General features: G+C 44.7%; 1 protein-coding gene across 2 annotated transcripts in view; it reads right to left on the bottom strand.

The window, feature by feature from the left end:
- LOC309701688 (SH3 and multiple ankyrin repeat domains protein 2-like) overlaps window positions 1–14,195 on the bottom strand; it is a 303,803-nt gene that overhangs the window by 9,199 nt on the left and 280,409 nt on the right. Inside the window, exons 19-22 of one of the 2 annotated variants that reach the window (XM_082525845.1) lie at window positions 13,856–13,879; window positions 12,216–12,328; window positions 11,565–11,670; window positions 7,267–9,769 (exon numbers count right to left, since the gene is read on the bottom strand). In XM_082525845.1, coding sequence (XP_082381971.1) covers window positions 7,267–9,769; window positions 11,565–11,670; window positions 12,216–12,328; window positions 13,856–13,879 — 2,746 coding nt within the window. The remainder of the gene's footprint in view (window positions 1–7,266; window positions 9,770–11,564; window positions 11,671–12,215; window positions 12,329–13,855; window positions 13,880–14,195) is intronic. The other variant, XM_082525846.1, reaches the window with a different exon arrangement.

The raw sequence follows: 14,195 nt of genomic DNA, 5'->3' as shown, positions 1-14,195 counted from the left end.
AACATACTTCATACCGTGTACATTATAACATACCATAATAGACCCATTTCTGTAATATACTCACATATCTATATTATTGCTAATATATATTGTAATATATCTATATCACTAAAGCACTTCTGGATGGATGCAAACTGCATTTCGTTGCCCTGTACCTGTGCATGTGCAATGACAATAAAGTTGAATTCTATTCTATTCTATTCTATTCTATGTATATGTTTAATATGAGCATTCACTACTCACACAGCATATATACATGACAGAAAATGCGACCCTTTCTGCTCAACTTTCTGCTTCACGTCTGTGCAGAGCCTGAATAATGCTGTGGGAAAAACGATGTAAGACTGTCACACAGCTGTGTACCAGTGTCTTAGACGTGCAACAAAAGCCCTCATTTTTGCACAAAAAGTAGGCGATGGATTGGCTGATTCTCTCAGCCTGCTTTGAATTGGTGTGTTCATTGTTGCCACTTTTTCCCCTGTTGTGCTAATTTGAATGAACAAAAGCAATTTTATTGTTCCTGTACTGAAGAGAAAAACAAACAAAGAAAAAAACAATTTAAAAACAGCTTCACTGGCACCCTGGTTACTGAAGGCAGTCATTGATCCACATCTTTGATTTGGCCAAGACTTCGTGCTGGATGCCTGTCCTGAAGAAACCCTCAGCATTTGGCCTCGCTTGGGTCTGCCACTAGGAATATACCGACGTATGCCTCCTTGTGACTGGGCCTTTCACATGACACCCTACTACTCTGACATCTTTTACTTCCTACATAGTAAACCTGATGAGGTTATCCATTTAGTTGATGCAATCAGTGAATTGTGGTAGATTCTAAGACTTGATTTTCATCCACAATAAACTGGAAGAAAATTTAGCTACCTGAAGCAACAGCTGGCTGATGCTCCTGAAGTGGGAATGGTATTGTTAATATGCAAACTGCCGTGACCAGTAATCAGTGGCCATGACAATTTGCCTATTAAAACTGATGAAACTGAGCTCATGGCGCACTCTTGGTTATTGGTGTAAGTTTTGGTCATTATGCAAATGTGCTGTTGAAGAAACCTGCTGTCAGCTGAGACCGAAGAAGTCGTGTGGAGGAGTAATTAAAGATTCCTCTCACTGAAAACGCTGCGTCCAGATGAACAGAATGAACTTTCTGGAATGGTTGAAGCTAGGCTGAGAAGAAGGTGAGGGTCAGTGAGCAGTAGTGCGGCTTCCAGCTGAAAATAAGCACTGCAGATGTAATGTTTGCTTTGAGAGTGTTGACAGAGAACTATGTGGATCTAGAGAAAGCATACGATAGGGTGTCAAGAGAGGAGCTGTGGCACTCCAAGAGGAAGTCATAGAAGTACGTGAAGGTCTTGCAGGACATGAGGACAGTGAGATAATGGTGACAGAAGTGACTGATGAGTTCAAGGTGGAGGTGGAATTACATCAGGAATGATCTTTGCTGTTGGAGAGACTGACAGCTGAGGTGAGGCCAGTGTAGCCGTGAAGCTGCAGCGAGCAGAGCTGCGCTGATTACAAGGAGCTGAGAATCACACGCAAGATGTGGTGCAGTGGGAATGTATATTCTGAAGAAAATCCTTATGTCACCGTTCAACCGAGCCAGTTATTAAGTAACCCGACATCACAACAACTAAAAACAAACACACACAAGTGTGTGCTGTGTAAATCTGAATGAGTAAGAAGCATCACCATCACACATTACCTGAGGCTCCAGATGGAGGGTTGTGACGGCCATGCTGGACTGTGGAGCAGTGAGACACCCCCCACCCCCACAGCACACAAACACACATCAATCCATGCAGAACCATCATACCTTAATTCAGTTTCCCCTGAGGATTCAGTTTCCAGTTGAGTCCTCTGCTAATAGATTGATTGAATTGTCAACACACAGTTTGTGCGCACACTGACTGACTGCACTGAGAAACTGCGCCAGGAGGCAGAAAGCAGTCCAAATCTGACCTCTGCCCTGTCAGACGGACTTTTCCCATCAATTTCTCTGTGCTATGTGTAGCCTAGATATTGTTCTTTCCTACTTGTAGCATATGGAAAGGCCCGAGGGGAAGTGAAGTAGACTAAGGGGGTCCTTCTGCCAAAATGGAACTAGGCCAAAGTTAAAGTGCTGCTTCCCTGCTTCTTAGTAAATAAAACTTTCACTTTATCACAGCGCATGTTGGATGGATGAGATGGAAACAGAGGACACCATGTTGACCACAGAGAAAACTGCACACATGAAAGACAAAAGAAGAACATGGGAGAACACCACATGTTTTAGAAACAGGTTTTACTCCACTGAAAGGTTAAAAATACTTCATTCGAAGCCTTCCCAGTGTTTCTCTAATTGCTCTTCTATCATCTGTGAAAGACTTTTTGTTGCAGGTGTTAAACTGATGTGAAAAGCATGTAATTGGCTATTAAGGCTGATTAGCGCAGGGTCTTCTTTAGCTTCGCTGACCTTAATTCCATTTCTTGCAGCTACAAAGAGTAGCACATGAAAAGCCGAGCACAGCGCTCTGCTGTGTAGCAAAGTACTGTGGATTGCATAACCTCGGGAGCCATCCACGATTTATATAGTCCAGATTAAGTTATGAATTTTATATTCTGAGAAAGCCGGACATCACACTTCCTGTCACAAGTCCCAATAGCTCCATCATGGGTAGAATTTGGGGGCACTAAATAGGTCTAAATTCCATACAGAGGCATTGTTAAGCCAAGTCCAGCCAAGTAACTGACAACCATATGGAAGCTAAGGTATTTACTCTATTGTTGGAAAAAAGGTAGAACAGTGATCACTCCCTAAACATGACACAGAGAAATCGTGCATTGAAGAAACCTCACCCTGAGCCTGTAGGCCAGGGGTGTCCAACTCCAGGCCTCGAGGGCCGGTGTCCTGCAGGTTTTAGATCTCACCCTGGGTCAACACACCTGAATCAAATGATTAGTTCATTACCAGGCCTCTGGAGGTCATTTAGCCATTTGAATCAGCTGTGTTGCATCAAGGACACATCTAACCGGCACTCAAGACCTGGAGTTGCCCCCCCTGCTGTAGGCATGTGGCTGAAACATTACACCAGGCACTTACAGTCCAAAGACATCAGTGTTAGGTTGTTTGGTGGATCGTAACTGGCTGTAGATGTGAATGCAAAGTAGATGAAGTCCTGTGTGGATTGAATAAATTTCTGTATGAATATTTGTGAACAAAGTAATGTGGCTGGGCCCAGAGAAGCACTATAGAAATGCAGATGTTCAGGTTATATTAACTAATGTAAGTTAATGTAACCTGAATGTCTGTGACCTGTTTGCCCAACGATCACTCAATCCAGCCAAATACAAATCTTACACTCTGCATTTCTCCCCCACACATAAGCACCACGAACACGTGGCCTCTGCTGAGCACAGGGACAGTGCTTGCTTCCCATCAGCTGAGTGACTTTGGTACAAGATGATGCAGTGCTATTGATATCGGTGGTGGGAGACCTCACCTTCACCACGCCCACGCATCGCATGACACCCTTCGTCTTTCTAGCACACACCGGCTCGTGCATACAGGGTCGCGCTCACTGCCATGCACAGAAGCCTTTTATAGAAGCCTTTAATACGCGCTCTCTCGCACAGACTGACACGGGTTACGTAAGGATGGCCTACAAAAGCAGCGCAGCACGTGACCTGCGTGAGATGATGCTGAGCTCTGCCGAGGGTTAGGCCTGCCATCTCTTGCTCCATCTCTCTCTTACACACATGCACGCACACGCTCGCATATAAATCTGCACCCCTCCCCCGACTCAAACTGACATCACTGCAGGCCTCAAGGCTGCTCTCATCAGGCGGTTACTAGGCAACCGTTTCGTCCACAGGCACAACCAACGCACATTTAATCTGGGAGACCAGGAGAGAGAGAAGTACAAATATCCAGAGAAGAAAATCTGATGTTATCACCGCTTCTTTGGCTGATTCCAACATACCAGAGAAGACAGAAAACCGAGAGAGGGAGAGAGCTGTAGAGTGTGCACAAGAATGAGCGAGAGAGCAAAGGATGCAGTGACAGAGGGAGAGCATGTGTGAATCTAGGCCATGTTCTGTGCATTTCTGTTGCCATCTGTTTGACGGTCACAGAAACAGGAGCACCTTCACCCTCCTCGGGCTTCTTCAGATGACGAGGCGCTCTCTAGCTGCCTACAACCGTATATTCTGCTGCGGCGCTTGGCAGCCTTCTCCACCACACTAAGTAACGCAGGCAATGCAGGCAGATAATCAGAGACCCTGGTGTATACAACAGAGCAGGGTTTAAGCTGACACGAGAAACAAATGCATCGGTGCGACGATTGAAAAGCAGTTACAAATAACTCACTGACTTTGGCGAGAGCGCTGCAGTCACCTCTAACCGAGGAAACATCTGGCTCTTAGATCCAGTAAAGGAACTGATCTGAACACATTTAGGTTTTTATCTTGTAGAGAAGATAAAGCTCATCCTGTCTCATCCACAGATATCATCTCTAAATGCTGTTCTGTAAGTATCGGTGTTTTTGCTGATGAAGGCTTTAGTGGACCTCTGTGTAGCCACTGATGTGATTTTATAGGAATAAACGAGGTTTGCTTTTACATTTTAGAGACATTTTAAGGAATGCAAGATTCATTTGGGACATTCAGCCCCTTACATGCTGTTTCATCATTCTGCATTGAGTGGCTTTTCACCTGTGCAAGTGGTTTTTAACACAGGACATTTCTACATTTGTAGACCAATACTTTTAGTACGAAAGTACGAAAAAAAAAAGTGTCTTACCTTTTCTTAACTTTGATCTCTAGTACCTTACTGTTTCTATTGTTCAAATGACAACTGTACTTAGTTCCTCTGTTTGTCACTAACAAGCTCCATGTAGACCAACCCTTTCTGCAACTAAATACTCTACATTTTAAACAGCATATCATTTTCTATACCATGTCACATGGCAGAAATACATACGATCACATAAGTGAAAACAGGCCTTTGATGGAATGTCGGATGATGAGGGAACCTACCTGTGAGAGTGGGAGACACAGAGGGGCATGAAGAAAGGAGAGGTGAAGGAACAACGGGAGACTGGAAAAAAATGGAGATGAAGCTGGAAAGGCGTGAGCTGGAATGAATACAGAAGTTAAAGGTCAACAAACACGACTTTAAGCTGCAGAGGATGACGATGAGGATAACACGACAGCGTGTGGAATGAAGCATGAAGGGAGGAACACAGAGCTGGACCTACTGGACCTGCTGCTGGGCATCCTGCTGCAATTACCCCAAATGGACACCGCTGCGTGGAGCTAATAGTGTTTATTAAATCAGAAAGCACAAGTGCCCAGAGGAACAAAAACCTTCGTGGCACTCTCTACAAGTCTCTGATGAGTGATGGGATTGTTCATACAAAATGCATGCAAGCAGTGAATTATTTATCGTGCTTTTTATTCCCTCTCACAGGAGTGAGATGTGGGTTAAAAAAATGAAAAATGAAAAAACATGAGGTTGGCTGATTCAGGCGCAGTTTCCATCAAAATGTTGTTCCAGCTTGTGTTGAGCACAACGCTTGCTTTGCTAACTGATCATTCTTTAACCATCAACAGGTACAGCTGTGGTCAAATGTTTAGGCAGCGGCACCACTCACAAAACTAATTTTATATTTATTTGCCAACTAATGCCTTTGTGGCTGTTCAACAAACGAGCTACGTGCACGGTGCTCTGTGTTTCTCACATGGACATTTACTGTAAAATGTGCCAGCAAACAGAAGAAATGTGACATAGAGGAGGATTAAGCTAAATAGTGAAATAAATCAGGTAGTAGAGGCGTCATCTACTAACGGGAAGGTTGGTGGTTCAATCCCTTGGCTGCTCCAGTCTAAATGCTCAATATCTTTGGGCACGATACTAAGCCTACGTTGCTCTCTGATGCATCCATCAGTGTGAATGTCAGCTCAAAAGCACTTAACCATAGAAATAACTGCGTGTGTGAAAAAGGCGAGTAAAAAAAGCACTAAATAAGAACCAGTCTCTTTACATTCCCAGTGAGGAATCCCACAGTAACTCTTCCATTAAATCTTCAGAAAATTCCCACTGCTACCACAATAAAGTGAAATCTCACGGTGACCAAATATTATCACAAGAAATGTTCAACATGGCTGACTGACGTCAGCAGGTGCTTTATTCTGGAATGTGATGCATCCATACATCATGCACGGATGAACAGAGTGTAAACCAGAACAGGCATACTACCATTTCAAACAACACATGTAGCAAAACCCTGCAGCCACACACAGTTCACAGAACAAGCTGATGTTCCTCCCAATCCCATAATCCTTTTGGGCTCTTCTGACAAACACAACAGCTATAATCAACAATGAAAACACAGGTAACAGCTGGAGTCACCGGACTACACAAAACCAAACTTGTCACAACAAAAACAGAAAAATGAGTTCAAATTTTCACTAATCACTAGTGCTGCCAGCGTTAAAATGACGTTAGCGCCATAACCGCATTAACGCAGCAAATGTCCGTTAGCGAGTTAGTGCAGATCGCCCGGTGCGTGGGGCTGGACAGCACATGTTAACGAGCTAACTGCGCTATCGTGTTGACGCCGTGCAGCCCCACACACGGGGCAATCCGCGCTAACTCGCTGACGGAGATTTGTCGCATTAATGCGGTTATTGTGTTAAGATCATTTTAACGAGACTAACGCTGACAGCACTACTTTTCACATATTCTTTTCACCACTTACTCTCTACTCACTGTCAAACTCAACACTGACATCATCATTCTACTCCAATTATACTCCTGCTCGCCTTCTACAAGCCAATCAGGGTTTATTCTGTGTGCCTTGTGTGTACTGTGGTCATCATCCAATCCTCCATCTTCATCATGAGCAACGTCTAGACTCTGGGGGGGGTTCTTACTTATCAAATACTGCATCTTAATAAAGCAACTTCATGTTCTTCCAAATTGTCTTGGACTACTTCGGACTATTTTCAGATTTAGCCTAAGCATTCATGGATGCCTGGTTATAATCAGTGGTGATCAATAATTAGTGGATCAGCTTATAAGCCAATATGCATGAAATTTTACAGCTTTCTAGAAGCTAAATTAGACAGAAAATGTGTTTGCTCAGACTCTACAGTGAATAAAGTTCTTACGTAACTAAGCACTAACATGAAAAAGGTGCAAAATAAACAAATGACACATGAACAAAATCTAAACAACAGAAGATAGGAAAAACTAAAGTAAGGAATGACTTCACATACCTTGTTCCGAAGCCCCCTCTGGTGCCTGTTGGGGAGTCAAGGCTTTCTCCTGGCTTGGTTGGCCTGTCGCGATTCATATGCTGTAGAATGGTGCTCAGCTCAGTGATAACTGTGTTCTTGGAGTCTGGTGTGGATGGGGGGCTGCGTAGCTCAGGGGGCTGATCACCCCACAGCTTGGAGGTCCTTTGAGTAGGAGTCCTAGGAGGTTCAGAGGACGAGGGAGGAGGGAGAGGGGCCTGAGGCGGTGACCCATAAGACTCTGGTGGCTCTTCAATGAGAGCATCGTGATAAAGTGACGTTCTATTAATGACAGACTTGCTCTTGGGCTTTGGTGGCACAGGGGGCCGATCCACCAGGAAGGCGTGACCGTCTGCAGTGGCATAGAGGCTCTCCAAAGCACTGTCACAGAAGCCTCCTTCTGATGACAGGGTGGAGATGCTAGACACTGTGCTGGTGGTCTCCATGTGCTGAGGATCCCCACTACTGCGGCTGTCCACCTCTTCAATGCCTGAGTCACCTACCCCTGATTCTGGGTCAGGTGGAGGGGCATACGAGGGGGGCATATTGTTTGCCAACCTTCTGTGTTGATCAGTGACAGGTGGTGGGGCATGAGGGTGGTATGGGGGTAGAGAAGGCCCCCCATTCCGTCTCTGTTGCTGAATCATCTCTGCAATGGCACTAGCCTGGTCATCAGGAATGTCAATACTGTTTGCAAACTCCAGAGGTGGGGGGAGGGGTTCTGAGAACTCAAATTCTTCATCAATGTCAACTGAGGCCAGAGGGGGAGGAGGGATGCGAAAGGGCAGTTTTACAGGTTCGTCCATGGATTCGCCTAAAGGAATGCTCCTCCTCCTTAATGTGGGTGGCTGTGGAGTGGACAGTGTTGAAGAACTAAGAGGATCAGGCTGGTTTGGATCTTTCAGCTCAGACGGTCGGTTGCTGTCCTGCCCCTCGGCCTCTTGGTTGTTCGCCTTGTTGCTTATGTCTGTGCTGGTGTGAACCATCAGTAATCCAGCTGACTTGGGCTGTGATGTGTCTGCCACATCTGCTGGTGCGCTTTTCCTCTCTTCAAGTGCCTGATGCTGCCGCTCTTCCCGTGCTCCATCAGACTCGTACTTCTGCTCTGTCATTTGTCTTTGAAGGCCACCTCGGCCAGGCCGTCCCATTGTTGCCGTGGAGATTGCAGCAAAACTCGTCTCGATTCCAGAGCGGAGTTTGGTGTCAATAAATAGAGGCTGGTTGAGGTCAGGTTTGTGACTTTGCTGAACTGGCAGGGACTGGGCTTCATGCTTGGGGGTTTGTTGAACCTGAGGATTATTTTGAGACTGATTCTGAGGATGGTTTTGTTGCTCTTTCATGGCCCGGTCACGAGCTGCAAGGGCCAGAGCTAGTGGAGAATTAGGGTCCAACGGCTTGCCAGTGACAGGATGGAGGTAGGTTCCATTGGCCCTGTAGTGGCTCTTAGGAGGAGTGGCTGGGAGGCTAACAGGACTGTCCAGGTTGGGACACTGCCCTGTTCTAGTGTTTAGTGGCTCCCGAACAACTGTGGGCTCAGGAGTGTTGAAATCTGTCATATTTCCACTACCGCCACCAACAGGGCGACCGAGCTGCTTTGCCAAAGGAGGGGCTAATATCCTTTGAAGACGCTCGTCGCTGCTGAACATGCCTTCATCGATGGACTTGGACTGGCGAAGGCGAGGGGTTGGCGTGGGACCACTCAAGTCATCATCCCCGATGTCTATTGACTGGAAGGCAATCGAGTTCTTTTTTGCCTCGAGCCTCTTTTCGCGGTCCCGTACTGCTCCAGCAATAGCTGCTGCAAAGGGGTTGCTTAGTGAAAGGGGGTCTTCAGGGCGTAAACCTCCACTTCCACCGACAGCAGGTGTGAGAGGCGGGTGTTCAGGGGTTGTAGGCTCAATTTCCATGCTGCTACCCTGGCTGCTCTTGCCACTGCTGCTAGTGGATGGCTCCTTTACAATGATGGTGGGAATAGGGATAGAGGAGCATGTTCTTTCTACAGGCGTAGTAGGCATGGAAACTGGGCCTGATGGACTTGTTGGCATGTGACACGTCTTCTCTGGGCTGTCTTCCACGTTAGACTGCTTTACTAACATACCCTTCCTTCGGGCTGGTTTTGCTGGCACATACAGCGTCCTATTGCCCACCTCTGAATACGGGTTCTCAGGCACTGGCGTACGCCCCCGAGTTCGTGTGCTCTCAAAGTGCTCAGAGCTCTGACGGAAATAGCCACGCCTCAACGTACCGACGTCGGTGGTCCGGCTTATGGTCGTCACTGCATTGGGCGAGTTTTGGGTAAAGCTTGGTCGTGTTGTGCCATAGCTCTTGGGTGTAGGTCCAGCAGCTGAGTTGTAGGCAGGTGGTGAAGGGGGTGAAATGGCTGGGGGAGGAGGGATGTCCTCTGAGGTGTCAGGCATAGAGAGACTGCGTGAGAACTTGAGTAGGGGAGGTGTGAGGAATCCCTGTTTCTCATCCTCCGATGTACCTTGAAGAAATGGAGCAGAAGGAATAATTATCTCAGGACCTAGGGGAAACATCCCTTTGTTTCACTTCCTGCTTGGCCCCCTAGTTCCAAAAGAAATGCCTTCTTTAGCTCTCTCTGGATTTATTTATATATGCAGGAAAGGTTCCTGAAATTTGTGAGAGGCCAGATAGATGTGAAATGTAACTGCTGTTTCGACAGTAAGTAGGAATATTCTCACCAATTGAAATGTTCAATCTGGAAATCAGGACAGAAGTTATGTAGCTGTTATTACAGGAATAAGGGCAAATGGCCTGCTACTTATCCAGGCCTTTTCCACGCTGAACACTCAAAGCACGTTTTCAGTACAAGACTCATTCACCAAGCACACAAGCACCTTTTTCTATACCTTAGCCCGCTGTCTAACGGTCGCAAAACACTCACACTCTGATGAATGCATTGGGTGCAAACCAGCATTCAATAGCTTGCATGAGTACACGCAGACTGGAGGACCCAGGAAGTGAACCACTGACCTTCCAATTAGTAGAAGACCTGCCCTACCTGCTGAGCCTCAGCCACCCAGAGGAGCTGATGGCTCAAATTAGCTCAAAAATTCACATCAACTTCCTGTTTTTGCTAACATATAATACCAGAAATAAAGGTCTATGTGGGTAAAATCTATGTCTAGTCCAGTATCCAGTTTTAACTTTTACATTAAGATATAAAATTTGCACCAGAGTTTTAAGAGTCTACTCTGTAGGTACAAACCACAAAGCACCCACCGAGTAGTACCATTGAGTACCCTTGAGGATGCAGCCTCGTGACAAGTCTCTATACCGTTAACCCTTTCACGTTAACCCTTTCAGTGGTCACTAGGGTTGGGCGATTGGACGAATATATCGACTTTTTTTTAGTGCTGTCAGCGTTAACGCGCCGTCATCACGACTAACGTGATTAATAATTAACCCATCTGGAGCGCAGACGGAGTCAAAATCCCTGAAATGTCTCTGCCAACGCATTTGGGGCAGTTTGTCCAGAGCTTGTTCATTCTGCGCTCCAGATGGGTCGAGCGCATTAAAAAATTTAATCGCCTTAATCGCGATGAATGCTTTAACGCTGTGTTAATGCTGACAGCCCTAATTTTTATAATTTATAAAATTGTAAAAAAAAAAAAATTATTTTTTAAATTATAATAAAAAATAATAATTTTTAAATTAGTTTGTCCATGTTTTCTTGTAATTGTTACAGTATTGATGGTATACTTGCACATAAACCACTACATTGGACACTGATGTGCTGCTCCATGCACATCAGTGTCCAATGTAGTGGAAAAGTACATGTTTAAAAAAATGAAGTTCAAATAAAAAATCCTGTTTGAGGTTGTCATAATTCATGCATGAAAGGGTTAAAGGGACAATAAGGTCCTTAATTTTCAGAGAGTGTAGAGAAGAGTATGGCTATGCAGTTTGTAGATAGAGCCCTGAATGGATTACTGTGCAAAAAGAAGATAAAGAAGATAATTTCGTGGTAATTCTGATGGCACTGCAAGTCAAAAAACCTGAAACCAACATTAGCATGTATGACATCCCTCTAGTTCGGGAGTGAGAATGAGGTTTGAGCACATGCTTAATGACCTCCAATATTATCGCCTGAAAGCACACTTTGCTGACTGGCTCACTCTAATTTATCTATAATTAGCTTTAATATTGCTAGACCACAAAGAGCAAGTCCTCAGAGCATTAATAAAATATTATGACAAGCTAAAAGCACAGGTTACTGGACACTCACACACATATTTTTTACTGTATATACATCATACCTATGGACTTTTGCTTTTTCATAGTGCCCTTCTCAGGTATCCCCAGGAAGGCTCCTGGCACAGTGGGTGGCACCACAGCTACTCCTTGGCGGTCATGATACAAGGACTGAAAAGTCAATTGTAAATTATTAATATAACTAGGAATATATAATTGTTTCATTAGATCTCTAAATAACAATAACAGCATTTGCTTACAGGAATTCACACATTAGGATACATAACATATCGGCCAGGTCCAGGCATCACCTGCCACTGGCTGTGTTGACTGCTACTTGCAAATAGGAGGACAATTTTTCTGTTTTGACACTAGCTACTGATTTCAGGTGTTTTAAATAAAGCAAACTTTCAGAAACGGGAAGATGTTATCTTTCAAATGAATTCTCTTACATGCACTTTAAGATCAGCTCTACTTTTATAATATTTTCTTACACGTAAACTTAACCCTAACCTTAAATCGGCTGCTAAACATCAGCATTAGCCCTGAAGCTTTTACTACAGGAGCTCTAAAAGGACAAACAGTTTTTCATCATGGCATCCAGTCTGGGGAAGCAGCACAGGGTACAGCCACACAACCTGATACTGAACAATCTAATTTACAGTAACAGCGATCTGAAACAATGATCACCATAAAGTGAGTTTGCTTATGCTTACATTCATATCAGTTGGCGTAACCAAGCAGCGACTGGATGGGCGTGGTTTAATTGTGGCTATCTTCATGTCAACAGGTGATGTCTTCTGGGCATGGGTCATCTCTTCTACTTTGTCTGCAAAGTAAACCAAGTCATAATATGTCAGCACTGAAAAACGTGACAAGGGGCAGGAGTGAACTTGCAAAGCCTTAGTTTCAGATCTGATGGGTCAAATGCAAGCTACTCATTCAGTCATTTACAGTGACCCTTCCTTGTGTTTCCACACCGAATTGTGAATGAAACTGAAACCAAAAACAGTTGAAACTCTTTTTTTTTTTGTGGGTGTGGGGGTATGAGGGAGGAGGAGCAAGGGGAAGGGGAGAGAGGGCAACTTTGATGAAATGCGCCTGGCATGTCCAGCCTTGGAAGCCGTGCAAGCTCTTTCCAAACAGCCGACTCAGCAGCATCATCCAGCTCTCAGGGTCGTTCCCTCGTTAAATGTAAAATGAGCAATGGATGTGAAAGCCTGCCAAGCTTGCCATTACCTTTCTCTGTGTTTTTATTGTTTTTTTATCTTATTTTTTTACTCTGCCTGCAACACGAGAAAGCTATCAATGGCAAATTTGGCAAACCTGAACTTCCCTCTGGTGTGTGATGATGCCATCAAATAGAGTCCAGCTAAAGGGTTTTGCTCAGAGAAGCTACATGCTAGCCCTGATCTCTCCTCTTACTGTGTCACCTGCCTACAACTGTCTAGGATGTACAAAGCTTCCATGCATCAGCGGAGTGATTACTTAGAGTGACTTGGAAAACAATCCTCTTCTTCTGCGCATCTATACACAGAGGAGAGGAAAGGGGAGGAAAGGAGCATCAATGACCTTAACTACGGTTAGAGGTAAAAACCACACAAACACACAGAAATAGCAGAAAGACGCACATTCCTTTTCACTCTCTCTCTGATCTGTCTCCCAGTTGGATCGCAGCTACAACCTATCAAACAACATGCAACACGGTTGCCCTGGAAACCTATGTGTGAGTGAAACATTTCCTAGAATAAACCTCCTCCTCCTCACACGAACACACACACTAACACACACAAGTAGCTTACAGAAAAATGCACACATGAAGAAGAAAAACATGAAACTTTAAAGGTCAGGTATAGTGAAAAAACACTGACTCACACTCATTTGTAATTCCTCATTAAGCCTCTGCCACTATGTATATTTTTGTGTTTAAAGCGTAAAAAGATTCTAGAAAGTAAACAGTGTATGCTTACTGCTGATAGTGTTGCAAATTAGGTTTGTGGGTCTGCCTGCAAAGAAGCACTGTGAGGTGACATGCCCCTTTAATCAAAAGCAAACCCTGGGAATGCTCAGCAAGAAGAATCTATAGCCTGTGATTACTACGACATTTAACCATGCACTAACAACATTTAGAAGACAGAAACAGCTGCAATCAAAACACTTTGTAAATCATGCAAATGCACTATGGGCGTAGCTCCATTTGGTTTAATTCGGTCGAAATGGAGCGAGTCAGAAAAGGAATCACTAAATACAACAGTGTTAGTTAATCACAGTGGGGTGGACTGTGTGGGAAATACGGGACAGAAATCAATCACTGGAGATACTAGATCAGACTGAAAGCATGCCCGCTGTAACTTACCACCTTTCTTTTTCCTTAGAGTGGCTTAAAGGATGACAAAAAAAGAGTCTTCAGAGCATATACACAGACTCAACGCTTTTCCCCGGAGACATGAAAAGCTGCCCTCGTCCCAAAGCCCTGTGATGAGGGCGGCTCATGAAAGATGTGAGAACTTCTTATTTTGGTCGTTTGATTAACAATAATAAGCACAATTCAAGGATCCTGTTCAGTACTATTAACTAAATGCTACTCAGTCGTCTTTCTCTAATATCTTCTGAATGTCTTTTCTGGCAGCGGTCCCCGACCCCCGGGCCTCGGACTGGTACCGTGAGTCCGTTTGGTGCCGGGCTGCGAGAGCTGA

Source organism: Aulonocara stuartgranti (genome assembly GCF_965226115.1).
Source record: "Aulonocara stuartgranti genome assembly, chromosome: 1".
NCBI lineage: Eukaryota > Metazoa > Chordata > Actinopteri > Cichliformes > Cichlidae > Aulonocara > Aulonocara stuartgranti.
This window is presented reverse-complemented; position numbering and strand designations above follow the sequence as displayed.